The sequence below is a fragment of the Penaeus monodon genome, chromosome 17 (assembly GCF_015228065.2).
Source record: "Penaeus monodon isolate SGIC_2016 chromosome 17, NSTDA_Pmon_1, whole genome shotgun sequence".
Taxonomy (NCBI): domain Eukaryota; kingdom Metazoa; phylum Arthropoda; class Malacostraca; order Decapoda; family Penaeidae; genus Penaeus; species Penaeus monodon.
Genome location: NC_051402.1, coordinates 19,959,031 through 19,978,499, shown reverse-complemented (window position 1 = coordinate 19,978,499; position 19,469 = coordinate 19,959,031). Strand labels below are relative to the sequence as shown.

Here is a 19,469-nt window from a genome sequence, read left to right as displayed (position 1 = left end):
CCATCACCATTTTGCGAACAACACCAGCCCGCTCATGGCCCCATGGCCTAGGCCATACTCTGCCACCTCAAACTTTCCCTAGTTATGTGCCCTTGAGCGTGTTACCAGTGTTATACTCTTTCGTCAAGCCATACGGCCAAGCTACCATTGCCCTACCAGATTAGTATCCAGTCTTTCTACACACAAAAATAGGTTTTCACAGTTGGTGGCGGCAAACCATTCGGAGACACATCAACGCCGACGCGACCTCTCGAGTCCTCGAGACCATGAAATTCCCTTCGTTCACTGCCTATGGGGGAAATCTAAGAGACAAATTCATCTTTCCTGTACTTTGGTTGCTTTTAGCTGTTAACACTACAGGGTAGCACCGTTACATTACTCTGTGGTGACACGTTCTATTGGCGCTTAGATGGAGGTTGTAACGCGATTTCCATATCAGTTTATTTATTTTATTTAGCGTTAGCATATTCCCCTTACCATTAGTGCACAGCGACGCCAGGTATAACCCGGGTTGCATAAACCGTCTAAAAGAGCTACGTTTTGGTTGAGGACGGAAGTAGGTAAAACAAGCAAAGTCATTCATTCCGATTGACACCTTTTGTTCGAGTCGGTGTGAGCCCGTATTTACGGCCGTTCATAAATGCAGGGCTAAGGTTTTAGACTAGACTTAAACCCTTCTCATTTTCTTGGAAGTCGCTTGCATGTCCTTGGTAAAACCCAAGCCCACCACAGATTCGCAGAGGAGATCGGGTTATTTAAGGATTGTTTCCCGCCTCGTTATTCAGTTCGTTAATAATAATGGGCATAAAAACCCTTGTCGATGAAATCTTACGATAAAGACGTAGTTACCTCGGTGTATCCGAATCGGAAATGTAGATTTAGTAGAATCGTGGATTGTGCGGTGCAATGTTTAGCCTTAAAGTCTCGTGTGGCAACGGGAATCCTGCAGAATTTTTTTCATGTCACCGGTCACTAATGCGTACAATCAGTTGCAGATCACACGTTGAGTTCAATGTGGTAGTTGAAATAATTCTATATTAATGCCATTTGCTAATTATCCTATTATTAATATGAACGTTAATCTTCGTATTTGTGGATCATTCTTTGTGAGAACAAAAGAACAAAAGCAGAACAAAAGATACTGCAATCTTTCATTAATAGGGCATGTTATTATGTTGGTAAAGATTTATGATGAATTCAAGTAAATTCGTGGTCATAACATCTAAGTTGCCCGCAAACATATTTATCTAAGTTGCCCGCAAACATACTTTCGCCCGCGACTTTGCCAGTCGTGACAAGGGAATAACACGCCATACCAGCACTTCTTTATTCTTCTTACAGTTGCATTCTTCTCTACCTGTCAGAGACGGCAAGCATTCCAAGGTGATCTTCGCGGATTGCTACTACCGTCTTCCTTACCTATTGACATACAAAGAGAGAGAGAGAGAGAGAGAGAGAGAGAGAGAGAGAGAGAGAGAGAGAGAGAGAGAGAGAGAGAGAGAGAGAGAGAGAGAGAGAGAGAGAGAGAAAGAGAGAGAGAGTGCAGTTTTCAAAGAAAGTGTGAAAAAAATATCCTACCGACGGATGGCGTTGCTACAGATACCGGTCGCCTCAGGATGCCGTGGGAAAGCCACCGCTGGAAGAAAAGGGCAAGGAAGAGCAACTACGAGGAAGGACCGAGGATAGCGTGCACAAGACGGCGAGACGACGCCGTCATGCGCCTACCCGAGGATCAGCACAAGAACGAGATGGTAGTCAAACAGGTCCAGACAGAAATGATTAAAGACGAATCAGTGGTGCCTCGAGGGAGAGTCGCACGGTGGCCGAGCGATATGGCGGACATAGTCTTCTAATTCCTATACTCAAAATGGCGTCAGTCCTCGGGCCGTTCCAATACCAGCGCCGCCACAAGTGACCTCAGCCCTTGACTTAGGCAGACCCAGCAGAACGGGAGAGAGGGAGATAAAAAGACAATTTTTTTTTTGTAAAAAGGGGGAAAAATAGAGGCATAGAAATGAAGATGGAAGAAAGTAAATGGAACAACAATTAGAAAGAAAAGCAGCAAATGGAAATTCAAATTAAAGTTGAGATAGAAGCCGAAAAAAGAAAAATACAAGTGTGTGGATACAGATATAGCATGAACGTAATAAGAGATAGAATCGGATAGAGACACAGAAGAGACTGAGGCAATGATGAAAATAGAAGTAGATAGAGAGACAGCAATTTCTCTCTATGTATGGATATGGTTAGAGACAGAGATAGAGATAGAGACAAAATTAAGACAGGTATATAGATATATAGATATAGCTATAAATAGAGAAAGAGACAGCCGGATTGAGACAGAAATGGAGATAGACATAATGGGGAAAGAGGCAAAGACAAGCATAAGTGATAACGGCAGAGATACAGATAAGAGACAGTGATAGATAGATAGACAGAAGCAGAAATAAAGAGAGACAGAAAAAAATAGAGATAAAGGGTGAGTGAGAGGGAGAAAAAGCAAAAGGAGAAAAAGAGGGAGGATAGAGGAAGAGGGATGGATGAGAGGGGTAAGAATGGAGAGGGAGAAAAGGGACAGGGAGAGGGAGAGGAAAAGGGTTGGGAGGGAGGAGGAGGAGGAGAAGAAGAAGAGGGAGAGGAAGAGAGGAAGATAAATGGAGAGGGAGGAGAGGAAATGAAAGAGGAAGGGGAAGAGGAAGAATAAGAGAGGATGGAGGAGGAGGAGGAGGAGGAGGAGGAGGAGGAGAAGAAGAAGAAGAAGAAGAAGAAGAAGAAGAAGAAGAAGAAGAAGAAGAAAAAGAAGAAGAAAAAGGAGAAGGAGAAGGAGAAGGAGAAGGAGGAGAAGAAGGAGAAGGAGAAGGAGAAGGAGAAGGAGAAGGAGAAGGAGAAGGGGAAGGAGAGGGGAAGGGGAAGGAGAAGGAGAAGGAGAAGGAGAAGGAGAAGGAGAAGGAAAAGAAGGAAGAAGAGGAGGAAGGAGGAGAGGAGAAGGAGGAGGAGAGAAAGGAGAAGGAGAAGGAGAAGGAGAAGGAAAGGAGAAGGAAAAGGGGAAAGGGAAGGAGAGGAGAAGGAGAAGGAGAAGGAGAAGGAGGAAGGAAGGAGAAGGAGAAGGAGAAGGAGAAGAAGGAGGAGGAGGAGGAGGAGGAGGAGGAGGAGGAGGAGGAGGAGGAGGAGGAGAGGAGGAGGAGGAGGAGGAGGAGAAGGAGAAGGAAAGGGAGAGGGAGAAAAGGGGAAGAGGGCAAGCAAAAGGGGAAATAGAAATGGGAGGAGTCCAATGCCTTTGTATACACAGGACATGTCATACACATGTTATGTGCAGATTGCTTTTTGCACTTGCTACATCTGGTCCTCTCTCTCTCTCTCTCTCTCTCTCTCTCTCTCTCTCTCTCTCTCTCTCTCTCTCTCTCTCTCTCTCTCTCTCTCTCTCTTCTTTCTTTCTCTGACTATTCTTTTTTCTGCTTTTCATTAAGGAAAGGATTCAATTTAATACGTTTTGGCACAAGAATGACTCATCAGCACTAGTGACCATTTTGGTCTTGTCATATTTCATCATATTCATTACTATTTCATAATCTTTACTTTGGGCAATTAGATATAAGGTTTCCCCATATTACAAAAAAAGAAAATACAAAAACTAAATTACTTGTTGACGATAAACAGTTAATTTCTAGATAACAAATCAATACTTTCTCTTGAATGTCACAATTAACCATAATTTGTCAAAAATCCTTCATTTTTTTTCTTCTACTTCCTTTTTACATATATAATTCCTTTGTGGCTTTAAACATAAATCTTACATATTTCTGTTTCTACCAGTTACATAATTACTTAATTTTTACTTCCACCCTTATCAGACTGATAAAAAAACAGTAAAAAATATAAACCAGAATCAACATCAAATCAAACGAAAACATCTAAAAAGGTGAACCTAGAACCAAAGATGCTTTAAATACCATATCATTCATGTGCCATTCATAAGATATTAAAAAGCAATGATTTCTTGCATCATTTATTTTAACTGCCAACCATGATTGGCAAATGACACACTTGTGCCTCAATCACATAGGAAAAGCAGGAAGATGGCACAGCCAAAACATGCGAGATACATCAAATACATTTTCACTCCATTACAATTTGTTCCGTAGTACCCTTCACATGTAACTTGTCTGAACTTCAAATATGAGTTTGATCTCTACATTTAAAGCATGTCATAATTCACACAATGAGACCTTAGCTTGGATTACACAGCATATAATAATGAAAGGATAAAAAATAAAAATAATGGAAAACCAAACCATCGTGATAATGCCTCACGAACTGAAAACTAAATGTATTAAACAAAACCACAATGATAGCAGCTCACAAATATCTATTACTTGATTAGCTACCAAATAACATGTAACTGCAATACTAATAACATGGAAGATAAATGGGAGTGATATATTTGTAATATCAAACATTGAGCACTTGCTTTCCATTTTGTTATAATAGCAATAAGAAATTACAAGAGAAAAATTTTAATACTATAATTGGCCTTATCGTGTCCAGGGATACTCCTTTCCATACTGACGTTTCAGGTAGATGGTCTGCGTTTGTCGCTCTAGTTCTGCTAGCTCCTTCACAGCAGGTGCGAGCTGCTCCACATGCGTCTGGTAGTTTGAACCTAGAAGAGTAAAAGACCAAATTTAATTGGTTGAGTAAAAGTGTATTTTATTACAACACATTCCTAGGAGGAGGAGGATTAAGCAGAGGAGGAGGAAAAGGAAGAGAAGGAGGAAGAGGAAGAGAAGGAGGAAGAGGAGGAGAAAGGAGGAAGAGGAGGAGAAAGGAGGAAGAGGAGGAGAAAGGAGGAAGAGGAGGAGAAGGAGGAAGAGGGAGGAGAAGGAGGAAGGAGGAGGAGGAAGAGGAGGAGAAGGAGGAAGAGGAGAAGGAGGAAGAGGAGGAGGAGGAGGAGGAGGAGGAGGAAGGAGGAGGAGGAGGAGGAGGAGAGGAGGAGGAAGGAGGATGGAGGAGGGAGGAAGAGAGAGGAGAGGAGGAAGGAGGAAGAGAAGAGGAGAGAAGGAGGAGAGAGGAAGAGGGGAGGAGGAGGAGGAGGAGGAGGAGGAGGAGGAGGAGGAGGAGGAGGAGGGGAGAGAGGAAGAGGAAGAGGAAGAGGAAGAGGAAGAGGAAGAGGAAGAGGAAGAGGAAGAGGAAGAGCAGGAGGAGGAGGAGGAGGAAGGGGAGGAGGGGGTAGAGGGGGGGTGGAGGAGGGGGTGATGGAGGAGGGGTGGAGGAGGGGGTGGAGGGGGTGGTGGTGGTGTGAAGGTGGAGGTGGTGGTGATGGTGGTGGAGGTGATGGTGGTGAAGGTGGTGGTGGTGGTGAAGGTGGAGGTGGGGTGAAGGTGGAGGTGGTGGTGAAAGTGAAGGTGGTGGTGAAAGTGGTGGTGAAGGGGTGGTGGTGGTGGTGGTGGTGGTGGTGAGGTGGGTGGTGGGTGGGGGTGGTGGTGGTGGTGAGGGGGTGGTGAGGTGGTGGTGGTGGTGGTGGGTGGTGGTGGTGGTGGGTGTGTGGTGGTGGTGGGGGGTGGTGGTGGTGGTGGTGAGGTGAGGTGGTGGTGAGGTGGGAGGTGGTGGTGGTGGTGATGGTGGTGGTGGTGGTGGAGGTGAAGATGGTGGAGGTGGGAGGGGGGAGGGTGGGAGGAGGGGAGGGGGGGGGGGTGAGGGGGGGAGGGGAGGGGAGGGGGGGGAGGGGGGGAGGGGGGGAGGGATGGGAGGAGGGGGGGGTGGTGGGGGGAGGATGGGGATGGTGGGGTGGAGGAGGTGAGGGTGGAAGGTGGAGGAGGTGGTGGGGTGAGGGGGTGGTGGTGAGGAGGAGGAGGGGAGTGAGTGTAGAGATAAGGAGGGGGGGAAAGAAAGAGGGAGAAGGAAAGAGGAGAAGAAAGAGTGGGGGGAGGTGGAGGAAGACAGGGATGGGAGAGGGAAGCAGGGGGAAGGGGAGGAGAGGGGAGGAGAGGAGGAGGAGGAGGGGAGAGGAAGAAGAGGGGAAGAGGAGAGGGGGGGAGGAAGAGAGGGAGAGAGAGGAGGAGAGGAAGGGGAGGAGAAGAGAAGGAGGAGAGAAGAGGAGGAGAAGAGGAAGGGGAGGAAGAAGAGGGAGAAAGAGGAGGAAGAGGAAGGGGGAGGAAGAAGAGGGAGAAGAGGAGGAAGAGGAAGGGGGAGGAAGAAGAGGAGGAAGAGGAAGGGGGAGGAAGAAGAGGGAGAAGAGGTAGAAAAGGCAGAAGAGGTAGAAGAGGGAACAGAGGGAGAAAAGGAAGGGGGAGGAGGAAGAGAGGGGAAGAGACGAGGAGAGAGGAAAAGAAATAAGGAGAGAAAATAAGAGGAAAAGAGAGAAGAGAGAAGAGAAGAAAAGAGAGGAGGAGAAAGGAGGAGAGAGGAAAAGAGAGGAGAAGAGAGGAGAAGAGAGGAGGAGAGAGATAAAGAGAGAAAGAGGGAGTAGGAGGATGATAAATAATACAAAACCAGAAATAACAAAGCCCCCCACAAAGCCACAGCCCCACAAAGCCCACAAAGCCACAGCCCTTCCCTTTCGCTGCACTCACCCGCGGCCGCTCTCTTCTCGCCGTAGACAACCTTCCCGTCAAATTCGTCCACGGGGACCTTCATCTCCTTGTCCACCTGCTGGATGGTCACCCCCAGGTGCTCCTCAATGTCAGCCAAGTACTGAGGGGAGAGGATAATCTTGAAACCTTCTCCTGGTGAAGTCTGAATCTTAATAGGTCTTTCTTGCACGCTTTTACAATATTACTGGTTGTGTTTGCATACATGAAAACGTGTGTGCGAAAATAATGGGTTTCTATACAACACATTTTATAAATTCACTTGCATGACCATAAAAAACTTTCTATACAGATTCAGAAATTAGGGGGAAAAAAGTCAGTAATACAATATGATATTAAAGAAGTGTAAGAAATGAAATGATAACTGCTTGTAGAAACTACTTGTATACTGCTATTATTAAATGACATATTATTAACATAATTCAAACAGAAGAAATAACCAAATACAAAAACTAAAGACACCAAGTAATCAAGTAATTAGCCAGAAAAAATAAGCATTCTCACCTGGGGTTCATTATACCACGTACAACAGCCTTTTTCTGTCGTCAAGCGAGTGTTGTAGCAGTTGCGTCCTCTCGTTGGACACCATTCACCATGGTACCACACCTTAAGTGAGAAATTTGGTGATGAATTGAAATCCAATGAATGGATTGGCAATTGTCTTATTTACATCCCATGGATTACAACATTACTATGCATTCTAGCTCATCACTTATGCAAATACACACAGTCGTGAAGTCACACAAGCATATTAACTTTGTTTCCATTTTGAGTATAGCAGCAAGGACAGAAAAAAAGAACTGTAGCTTTTCTCAAATGTAAATCTGTCCAAATTACTGTTTACATTCCACTACTGTTACTACCATAATCAAGACCTCTCTTTAATTCTAATCTGAAAATCCTACCAGTGTAGAAGAGACACAAACTCTTAACTTCTTCACACACACTCACACTCCTTCATTTGTTTAGTAACATAGCTTTCACTCTCCATCCATGCATACTAATTCTCTCACATGCAACAGTTCCTTCACTCAACTCACTTTCTTACATTTCTTCCTTCACTCGCTCACATCCATAACCATTCACACACACTGCTCCACCAACTTACTTTCTCTGGCACAGCTGCAACAATGGAGATAGCCAAACCCATCCTCTCTGCTCGGCCCACACGGCCAATGCGATGTACGTAGTTGCTCTTCTCATCCGGCAGAGTCACATTGATAATGAAGGGCAGGCCACTGACATCTGCAAGTGAGTGATAAATTTGTCAAGTGGCTTTCTTGTTTAATATAATAATACCTGCTGATCTTCCTCCATTTCTTTATCTGTTTCTATTTCTTCTCTCTTATCCTCTTTCTCCTATCTCTCTCTCTTTTTCCTCTTCCCTTCCATTCTCTGTATTTTATCTTCCTACCATCTCTTCCTATTCCTCCACTCCTCCTCCTTTTTACATTGATATCTCTTGTACTGCTTAGCAAGTTACCTCCAACCATACCCATATTACTTTCAAGACTCTTTCCCAGTGCAGATCCATCCCCTTCTTAAGTCAATCATTGTCATGCTTTCTAGCCTCTGGAATGCAGTATGCATGAATTAGTAATTCTGGCACTGTAGGGATCATTTTATTAAGCAAATCTCCATCTCGTACTCTTCCACACTCCCTCCAAACACCATACTATTACCTTACACAGAGTTAGATCCTATAATTTTTTTCTCACTGTTTATATAAATACATACTTACAAATACATCTAAATTCATATTCTAATATTCTAAATTATAAAATATGATTTTGTTGCTTTACATGGGTTTGCTTACATGTTAATAGTACGTCTATACCTATTTTCATTCATATGTTAAGGGAACATTTTCAACCTTGTGCTCACTGCTGCTCTATATACCTGATAGAAGGCAATAAAATATACATTTTCCAGCTGGTGTGTAAAACCGAGCTCTTGAAATACAAGCACCTATGATTTCCCTTTTGCTGAAAGCATGAGGATAGACTAGCTGGCAGGTTTACAGTTTTCATAGCATTAAGGCATGAACTTTGTCCCTTAATCTGAAGAAGCTCCCCACAAACTTTGAGTGCATTTTTTACCAAAAGATATGATATCCTTTAAGATTTCAAAAATCGTTAGATAAATTTGAACATATTCATTGATTCTCTAAATTTCTTTATCATAAATATATTCTTTACTTGTTGATATTTTAAATAAGAACATGCATTTATTTTCTTTAATTCTTTAATATATTGCAAATTCAGTAGGTGTTTACACAACACAGATAACAGTCTTGCAAATAGGACGAGATAGATTTGATAAAAGCTTTAAAAATTGCTAGTACTAACATTGCACATATTGTGAAAGTAAAAGTTGACAAGGTCCACCATTTTTTTTTATTATTATTAATTCTGCCCTTACTGTTGTCATTTTTTAATGAAGCCAACATTTAAACCCTTGGACTATCAAAAAGCCTAACGCTAAAACAAACTCTGCGTAATAGGTCCTTGCACTTACCAATTCCACGGGCAGCAACATCAGTGCAAATGAGGAACCTGACTCGCCCATTCTTGAAGGTTTCAAGATTGGCTTTGCGTTCGTTGGGCTTACGATCACCATGGAGGCATACACAAGAGTAGGGATTGGCAGGATTCTTGGGTCCTCCACCTGCAATTTAGAATATGTTGCATTTCACAATACTTGAAAGTAGGGATCCTATAAAATAGTTCCTCACACACAGTAAGTGAGGAACCAGAAAAAAATGATTGATAATGTAAAAGAAAAAAAAACAAAGTATAGGGAACACCTACAATTCATTATATAGCAGTACATATTTGCAAGAATATATAAGATATTTAAAGAGGATTTTTAATCTATTGTAATTCTAAATAAACATGGTTATTTCATCATATATGCAATTCTATAGAATGAAAAAAAGATAAATAAACAATACAGTAAACTAAGATATTGAATAATGAAAAAAATAATAGAGAACTAATAAAAAAAGTAAAAATATGTAATGAATAATTAAATAAAGAAAAAAAGCTTTATTAACCAACAAATACAACTAAGTGTCCCAATGATGGGAGATTATTCCCAACTGGTAGTTTATTTAGACTTGGGCATTCCTGCAGTATTATTTAACAGCCCTAGGAAGAGGCCAGCTATGATATTTTTTATTCTTAGAAAAAAAAAGTGCATAAACCTAACTTTTTTTAGGAAGTCGTGACAAGATATACGAGGAATACGACTGGCATTATTAATATGGTCATACATTTACAACTACATCAGTGTGCTATGGTGTAACAATGGCATCTGGTTCATCAGAGAGAAAAAAATAAGTAAGAATTCACATTTACTTTACTTCTTTTGTATAAGAAGCTGATGTAGAAAATATAAATATAAAAATGAATAAAAAATACAGAGATATCCTAATTCTGTACAAAAGCCCTCCTCTTATCTTTTAATATTTGACCTTCATATGACAGGCCACAAACCACCCAACTGTACACTCTACACAGAATGTGCAGATTATTTTTCTGTAGCCAACACAATAGCACTTGTGGCATTGCCGATACTTGTCATCTACAACTGCCTTTGTAGATTAAGAATACCACAAGTATTGGTCACCCTGTTGCACTGTGGCAAAAGCTGTCAACGATATCCACACTGAAGTCCCTCTAGCTCTTTATAAACACAATGGGCATTTATTACTGCCATATCCAAAAGGAAGAAGACTTTTTATAACCCTTAATACTTTGTGATCAGCCAGCTGATCACAAAGGTAGACCCCCTTCATCCTTTCTTGGTAGTCTAGGATAGCCTGCGGCTTGACAATATGGTGTTCCTTCTTGTGGACTCATCCCATATCTTAATCTCACTGCTATGGACTGTGGAAAGGATGTTGATGAACTTTTTGTCCACCAACTATTGTACTTCAGTACTGCAGATCACTAGTAGCAGCACAATCCCACAACCTGAAGTTCAGTATACTTCCAAGGCTGGGTCACACCAGGTCCACAGCCATGTCCTTGCTCAATGGACAGCAGGCTCCCCTTGTTCCCTGCACGTTTATACAGCATATGTACTTTAGCTGCAGATTCTGGAACCAAGATCAGCATTCCCCAATCCTCCAGAAGATCACGACAACAGCAGCAGCAACACATGAACTGCCCAGTACTTAGCCAACTGAGGAGCCTACCAGCTCCCCCATTGATCACATCACCTCCAGCCATACCAGTGGGCACTCACACCCACACAATCACTCCATAAAGAGATATAGACCATTTCAAGTGGAAGATGCAATACCACCTACTACACACTCTGCATCTTGGACTCCTTGAAATCCTTCAGCATATGCTTGCAGAACATCCTCACAGTGCATATGGAGTTTTTGTGGTGCAACTGAGGGTAGTGGAAGAGGTTACTAGTTATCAAAAGATAACTCACACCCCTTCCTAAATGATCCTGCTGCCTCAGTCAAGTTAACGACTGCTTTCTGAGATGCAATCATGTCAACCTATCCTGGTCTGAGGGCAGAGGTGTATCTGGCAGTAGGTCCATTGCTGACACAAAATTTATACATCTTCAGGTCACACTTTGCCCCCCTTGTTTGTGTTTAAGGTAATATACTGCAGTTGTTTTCTGAAATTCCAAAGATCCTCTAATAAAAATGTCACTTTATGGTAAGGTATGAAGGCTGTCTGGAACTGCTTACTTTGGTTGCTGATTACTTGGCCCAACTTCCACAACCAATACGCTTCATTGTGAAGAGCATCACTATCACAGAAGTGGATATAGGCCGACATGTGATCAAAGCAGCCATTTGCATGGTGTCAGGGATAGCAGGAGTCACAAACAATGAATTACAAAAGCCATTCGACCCAGATTTATTTCCTCCACAATGATAGCCAACAGGTCATCCATGCTGGAGGCCAGTAGATATTGGAAAGCCCTACAGGCAGATAAGAGCTCATCATAATTTGTTGTATCATGCCATGGCTCACTGTCAAATTAAAAGTAACTCTCAATGCTGCTACTTCCATTGCTGTCATCCTTTCAGTACACATCTGAGGCACAATGTCATCCCCAGAATCAACCTCACCAGTCAAAAGATACCAATGAGGCAGTGGCTCCTCTATCCTTGAAGATAACCTCTGGCTGTGGATTGCTGCTGCTCCTAGCTTGGCAGCAAGTAGTTACCTCATTGTAAACAATGAGGAAACTACTATAGAAAACCTAGTGGTAATGATAATTAGATCAGGTGCTGCTCCCACAAAGGCCATGTAACTATGAGGCAATGTGCAATGACCTGTCTTACAGAGACAATAACTGGCATATATATTTCAATGACAGTGATCAACCTTCCAACTGCAATAACACCTAGAAGTAAATTTTGCAACTAAAGTGAATTAGTCCCTTTTATAGGTATAGCATCTAATTACAAGACACACAAAAATATGAAATACATATTTATCTTGCCCTTCTATTAAAAGCACTATTGTGTACCATTGCAAAAACATTCTGTACGTCAGATGATCAAAATTTATAATGGTAGCTATGCATACTATTTATGCCTCCACCAAAAGGTGGCTATGGCATGTCTACATGCATGTGGGGAATGTGTTAATAAATACACAAAAATTAGTCACTAATGTGCTTGACCAGATATACATACCAATTTGATTGAAATAGCGCTCTAGATTATCACAGTCAAGCTTTGTGCGGCAGAAGATCAGAGCTTTGTCCATCTTGTGGGTGTCAATGGCTTTCAGACAGTACTCTCCTTTCAGCATCTTCACAGCTTCACTCAGGGTTTCTGACCAAGGAAGAGAGACAGCAGTTAATAATCATTGATCATTGTGTCATTGAATTACACTACTAATGACTGAATCACATTACCAGTCGGTAAATCTAAAAGTTTAATAATGAGTACAACTTTACTTAAGAATACACAGAGAGCCACCAAGGAGACATACCATTTCCTTCCCTTCCCTCACACACGTACCTGGCGTATTGTTTCCTGGCCGCACATTGTCCTTCTGGTGCACTCCGTCCGTGGGGATATGGCGTCGCAAGGTGGACCAGGTGGTGTCAGCACGTGGGTCAACTGTTACAACAACATGGTGAACAGTCTCAGGAACAGCATCTTCTCCCTTAAGGTCAACCCAAGTTGGGAAGTGCATCAGGCGTTCCTTGGAGGGGAGACAAGGAGACACATCATAGTCTGATATTATGTTCAATGAAAATGCTTCCTCTTTATTCCCCAAACCTGAGAATTTGACTATTTGAAGCTAAGGCATTTTGAAGGACATGTCAACTTTTCCTCATATATATTGAAATATATTATATATAAATCTTTTCAGTGCCAAAATCTCCAAATGTCTTTCATAACTGATTACATACAACTTGCTCAAAATCACTTTAGTGAGATATGATTATTTATATGTAACAAGAATTTACATGATATACATATCACTGAAGGATTATATACTGAAAATAAAACATTTTAACAGTTCACTTATAGTAAGGCCATAGAAAAACATTATGACAGAAGTGTCATGAAACATTTTACAATTAACCCCTTGGATCTAGGTGACATGGTTGTGCTATCATGAAAATTTTGGCTGAGGGCCTGGGGTGACAGGAACATGCAATCATGAGAATTTCAAATAAAGGCCAGGGCGATGGGAATGACTTACCACAAGTGCACAAAACTCTTGCAGGGTGATTAGGCTCAGTGCATCTTTTAGAGTGGTAAATGAGTGCAGAATGTGCCATCCATGAGTCATGAATGGAAGAGTGCCGGCTCCAGGGTGGACAGTTTCCAAGCTCAGGAGCCTATTCCAGCCCTACATGACTGGCAGCACAAGCCGTATCACAGAAAATTGAATATTACAAAAATATCTTAAAAATTACACAAATAACAAAATGTTGCTAACTGTTATTGTTACTGGACAGAGCTACAAACCACCTTGAGAGACAATGTGTACTCTGTGCAAGGAAAACATTCTATTACCATCTTCATACTAAATATCAAAACGGCAAATACAGATCTTGGAAAATAGCAAAAAGGCATAAAATGTTTGTGTAGAAAAAGAGATTATAACATTGCAATGGGGAGGCTAGGAGTCTTGACACTTCACGCCTCCCCTTTGCAATATTATTTTCTCTTTTTCTGCACAAGTATTTTTAGCATATTTGTCCTTTTCTAATGTCATATTTGTCATTTGATTTGCTGTCTCCAGATGGTAATAGACTGTTTTTCTTGCACAGACTCCATATCATCTCTCTAGGTAATCCAGAACTCAGTGCAATAATAAAAACAATAATTAATATTTTGTTATTTGTCATTGTTAAAATATTTTTGTAATATTCAATTTTCTGTAATAGAGCCTGTGCTGCCAGTTACAGCAGCCAGAAATAGGATCCGGAGCATGGAAATAGGATCCTCCCAGGAGCTGCTGCTCTTCCAGTCATGGCCTATGGATCCTACCCTCCACACTCATTTATTAACAGAAATAGTGGAAAAGCCCCTTCCTTAATGCCAAATGACTCTAATCAGATTTTCTTGCAAAATTGTTACATACATTAATGCATAATTTTCACCACTGGCATTACTTTGCAGTCACACAGATTTTTTGACAAACAGTCAAAGCAGCATTTCTTCAATCATAAACCTTTTAAAACAGAATTCTTGATACAGTGGTTACTTACAGCCATACGCTTGACCTCAAAGGAATGCAGTGTAGCAGAACAGACAATCATCTGGAGCCTCTTTCCATCAGATGTGATCTTTGGGATGGCACTGTGGATGTTATTAACGAGGCGTTCATGTCCCTGAAAAAAAAAATTAATTTCACAATTGTTTATAATGTAAAATTCATAATGCTACAAGTTCCAATAAAAATTAACCTTTAATATATTTCTAAACAAGACCAAATTTCTATACCAAAAGTCAAACATACCCTGGAACTTTCTTTTAGCTTGTGTTCTAAAGATGTGGTCTTGTTAGAAGATCTAAACTGATCATTTTTGTGTATTATATATCATCTCTCTAACTTTTTTCAGAAAACAAAATTAGTAATGAAATTATTAAATTTTTTGTTTGCAGGGAACCAAGGTTTTAGCTACATGCTAAATGAACTTTTTTATAGGCTTTTCTACATATCCCTTTCATAATTCTTTATGATACTAATGTGTCCTTATACATTACATATGCTTTTACCCTCTCCTACTGGGTACTATACAAACATGCCACAGCATGACTAGACTCCTTTCCAGGTGGCATGTTTAATGAACTACAATGTCATGTACATTGAGACAGATCTAAACAATTTTTCACTTGTCTAGGTGTTACTGTAGTGATTTTGGAGGTACAGTCTTTCAAGTAGTAATTTACAAACTAAAGACTGAATGCACATTGTGCCTTGTGTATGGTTTAGTTTGGCACACAAAGCTCCCATCAGCACTGGGTTAATACCAATGCATTAAAGAATTTCCTTGAAACTGGTTCCCCCTTCCAAGGAAATAAATAATGTGCAGATGCAGGCTTGTATATGCTAACTACTTCACTGTTGGCACACTTGATTGCAAATCCTGTGCATTTTACCTTGAGTGGCATTATATGCTTATTGAAAATCAAAGTAAGAAAAAGGTTTTAAATAAGGAAGATTTAATAAAGTGCAAGTGTAGTGAGACATAGGTAAGCATAAGACATAGGTAAGTGACAACTAGGTTTCCAAATTCACACTCCAGACTCACTAGATTGCATTGCGAAGTCAGTATTCATTACAAATAATGCTTTTTACCAAGTGACATTATCCACATATGCTATGCACTAATGCAATAATACTCTTATGGTTGCTGGCAAACAGCCTCCCTTATAAGCACATAAGGTATATCCAGTGTACACCCAGAATCTGAATTACTTTCATGGAAATATCCTATTCAGAAATTCTCAAACAAAGCCACTTTGTTAGGACTGTTTCTTTATGTTTGAAATAATAATAATACCATAACATATTTTATGTGGATTTCTAACTACCCTCCCAGATATCACATACAAACAAGAGGGAGTATTTATATTTGATTTTACTTTAAAGCATTAAAAGTTTGCCACTCATTAGCTTACAGAGGGGGAGAGAGGGAGAGAGGGAGAGAGGGAGAGAGGAGAGAGAGAGAGAGAGAGAGAGAGAGAGAGAGAGAGAGAGAGAGAGAGAGAGAGAGAGAGAGAGAGAGAGAGAGAGAGAGTGTGTGTGTGTGTGTGTGTGTGTGTGTGTGTGTGTGTGTGTGTGTGTGTGTGTGTGTGTGTGTGTGTGTGTGTGTGTGTGTGTGTGTGTGTGTGTGTGTGTGAGAATATAACATATATATTGGTAATATTGGACTTCGATATTACCAATATTGAAGTCTAAGAATTAGTCATGAGCAATAATTAGGTATGAAATAAGTCAGTAGAAATGTACTGACTATACCTACAAATAACACTAACTGAAACATGTTAGAACTTTCAAATTCATACATTTTAATTCAACTGACCAATCTATTATATTCACTTATATTTCAATTTACAATGAAGAGAGTTTTCAGGTTCTTTGCAAATGATGAAAAGCCTCATATGTTGTCTGTGAATATCATCTCACGTAGTGTATTTATTTTAAAGAATACATTACCCTCCTAGCAATTCTGTGATAATTAATAGATAAAACAAATCAATAACATGTTAAGCAATATAAAAGAAAGCAAAATTAAAATGTGTAAAAAAACAAATGTGTAAAACCGTACCTGTTTCAATAGACCATCTGCTTCATCAAGTACAAAAAATTTGCACGACTGAAGTGAGAGCTGCCCCGTGTTGATGAGGTCCTCCAATCGACCGGGAGTGCCACACACAATGTCAATACCCGAGTTGAGAGCTGCAATCTGGTCCTTCACTGGAATGCCACCTACCACCAACAAGTCACGTACTACAGGATTGTCCAAGTGTTTGTGGAACATTTTGAGTTGAGTCAAGGTCTGCTCAGCTAGCTCCCGAGAGGGCTGTGGGGGAAATGAGATGAGAAAACTTCAGAAGACATACTCTATCCATCTATTCATCTACCCATTCTGTATATATATATATATATATATATATATATATATATATATATATATATATATATATATATATAATATATATATATATATATATATATACATATATATATATATATATATATAATATATATATATAATATATATATATATATATATATTTATGTATGTATGTATGTATGTATGTATGTATGTATGTATATGTATATGTATGTATATATATGTATAGTATGTATATATATATTATATGATATATATATATGTATATATATATATGTATATTTTAATATATCTTAATATATAATAGATGATAGTTGATATATAAATATCATGTTATATATATTATTTACCTAACTATAAGTAGATAATAAATAATATGACATTATGTAGTCTGAACTATAAAATAGTAGGTTGTTACATCATACCCAGAATCTATGACTCAAGTCTGAAAGATCGAATTTGTAAATAAAAACATAAAATGAGACAATTATTCCTATAAGATATAACTAAAAAAAAGTAGGTTGATTCACATCAACAAATCAATCTTCAATACATGAAAATAACATGGGGAATCATATACACAATACTAGAACTTGACTGACAATGGAGCAGAGCATGGGTGGCTGTTCATGGAGAAACCATATTGGAATGGCCAGGGGAGGTGATCTCTTCTCCCTCTTACAATGCCACAGTGCAAATTGAGCTATATATGCATTGAGGCTTGTTTGCCATCTCTCTTCTTTTCCTTGTTTAGTTCTCTATAACAGCAAAAACAGTCTCTGACCTCACAGATGAGACACTCATCACTGTTGGGCCAAGTTGTTCTTCTTCATTTCCTTCTTTATTAAGTGCTTTCACTTTGTGCTACATTGCCATAAGGCTCACTGGAAGATTGCACTGTTCCTGATCTTCAATCCATATAGATGCAAATTTTACATCCCTTCAAGCACGGGCTCTGAGAATATCTAAATCCATATAGATACAAATTTTACATCCATTCAAGCACTGGCTCTGAGAATATCTAGCATGGAATATACTTGTTGGGGAATTGAGGTCAAGAGCCTTCTTTACTCTCTTGTTTCCACAGGTGAGTGAGTGTGTGACATCTTTCTCAAAGAGCTGTATAGAATCATTTTGTGGTAAGTGAGATACTCTTATACTCTCTTCTTTTTGCTGCCTTCATCATTATTTGATGTTCTTCTGGGATTATGAGGAGTAAAAATATCAACTCACAGGTGAACAACAGCTCTACAATAAGTGCTGCATGGGAGGGAGATGTGAGTGGCATGAGGTGTGCTTGAAATTCTGAGAACAGTTCACCAATGCACCATAACTTAGCTCAAAAATACCATTATTTTGAATAATTTGTTATGCAAAAAAGTTAGCCATGAAAAAGGCCCCTTTGAAGTAAAATATCACAAACAGAGGCACCAAACAACAAGGATTGCCCTGAAGAACAATTCTTATCATCTACTGCAAACTAAGATCCTCATCTTCTACCAAAAAATGAAATAATGAATGAACAAAACACCTTACCTCAATAATGATGGCCTGAGGGGCATTGTTCTCCACCTTCTGCGGCTTGTCTCCGCCTCTGACGCCTGAGGTTACTGTGCAATCCTTAGGAGCCTGACAGATAGCCATAAAGCCCCCCTTAGGAGGAAACTTGAATTCTGTTGCCCCAAAGTTGAAGGACATCTCTGCATTCTGTCAAACCATACAAAAATGATAAGTTATCTACCTCAGAGCTACATTAACATGTTTATTCATCAGCTATTCTTATATCTTTCCTTCTACATTTGGTATGATTCACAGCTCTAATTTACCTCACAAAACTTCTAACTTTCTGGCACTGCCTTCGGGTATTCTGGGCATAATTTCTAACAGGCCATAAGATGCACCAATACTTATAAGAATATAAAATAACAGTCTATTTTGACAGTATTTATACATGCAAATTATCCACATGAAAACCCATAATTGTACACTTCTTTTTCATTACATATAAAGTAGCGCATTTAGATTAGAATTGTATTGTGTTTGTCTGTTCATTCATTATGTTTGATATCACACTCCAATAATATATTACATGTGACTAGAGACTTGTCATATTACAAAACATTTTACATGGACTGACAAGTGGCATCTAAAATCATGTTTCAAAACTATATTCCATGTGATTGCAAAGTTCAAGTCACTTCATTTTGAATGGGAGATAATTGACAAAATAAAGATTAAATAATTTCACACATACTCACACTCTTCTGTCTCTCTGTCTCACTCACACTCACACTCACACTCACACTCACACTCACACTCACACTCACACTCACACTCACACTCACACTCACACTCACACTCACACTCACACTCACGCTCACACACAAAAATGGCATCATATTATTTATCAATCAGAATCTTGTACCATAATTCTGCTTGTGGCAGAATTATAATACAATTCAAGTGGTCAGAGTCAGTTTATGTACATATATTGTTTATGTAAGTATTCAAGGAGGCAGGTTAAGAGGGGAAGGGGAAACAGGAGACTTAAAGAGGAAAAGGGTTAGGGGTAAGAGAGTGGGACAGGGGACAGGGCTCAGTAAAAAGAGGGAGGGAAAGGGATTAACCCCTTGGATCCAGGTGACGTGCCACCATGTCATGAAAAAATCCGGATCGAGGGGTGGGTGACATGAACATGCCATCATGGGAAAATGTCTGTAGGCCGGGTGACATGAAACCCACCGTTGTGATGTCACATTGGGAGTTATTACGTGCACTGGGTATGAATCC

At 40.1% G+C, this 19,469-nt stretch overlaps 1 protein-coding gene across 1 annotated transcript in view; it reads right to left on the bottom strand.

The window, feature by feature from the left end:
- Window positions 1–3,992: 3,992 nt before the first annotated feature.
- Window positions 3,993–19,469, bottom strand: part of LOC119583612 (ATP-dependent RNA helicase Ddx1-like) — a gene marked incomplete in the record, with an annotated part of 25,906 nt that continues 10,429 nt past the window's right edge. The window contains 10 exon segments of the mRNA XM_037932191.1: window positions 3,993–4,660; window positions 6,570–6,690; window positions 7,092–7,193; window positions 7,696–7,832; window positions 9,105–9,254; window positions 12,265–12,405; window positions 12,595–12,781; window positions 14,304–14,426; window positions 16,371–16,625; window positions 18,216–18,386. Of these exon segments, the coding sequence (XP_037788119.1) occupies window positions 4,533–4,660; window positions 6,570–6,690; window positions 7,092–7,193; window positions 7,696–7,832; window positions 9,105–9,254; window positions 12,265–12,405; window positions 12,595–12,781; window positions 14,304–14,426; window positions 16,371–16,625; window positions 18,216–18,386 (1,515 nt within the window).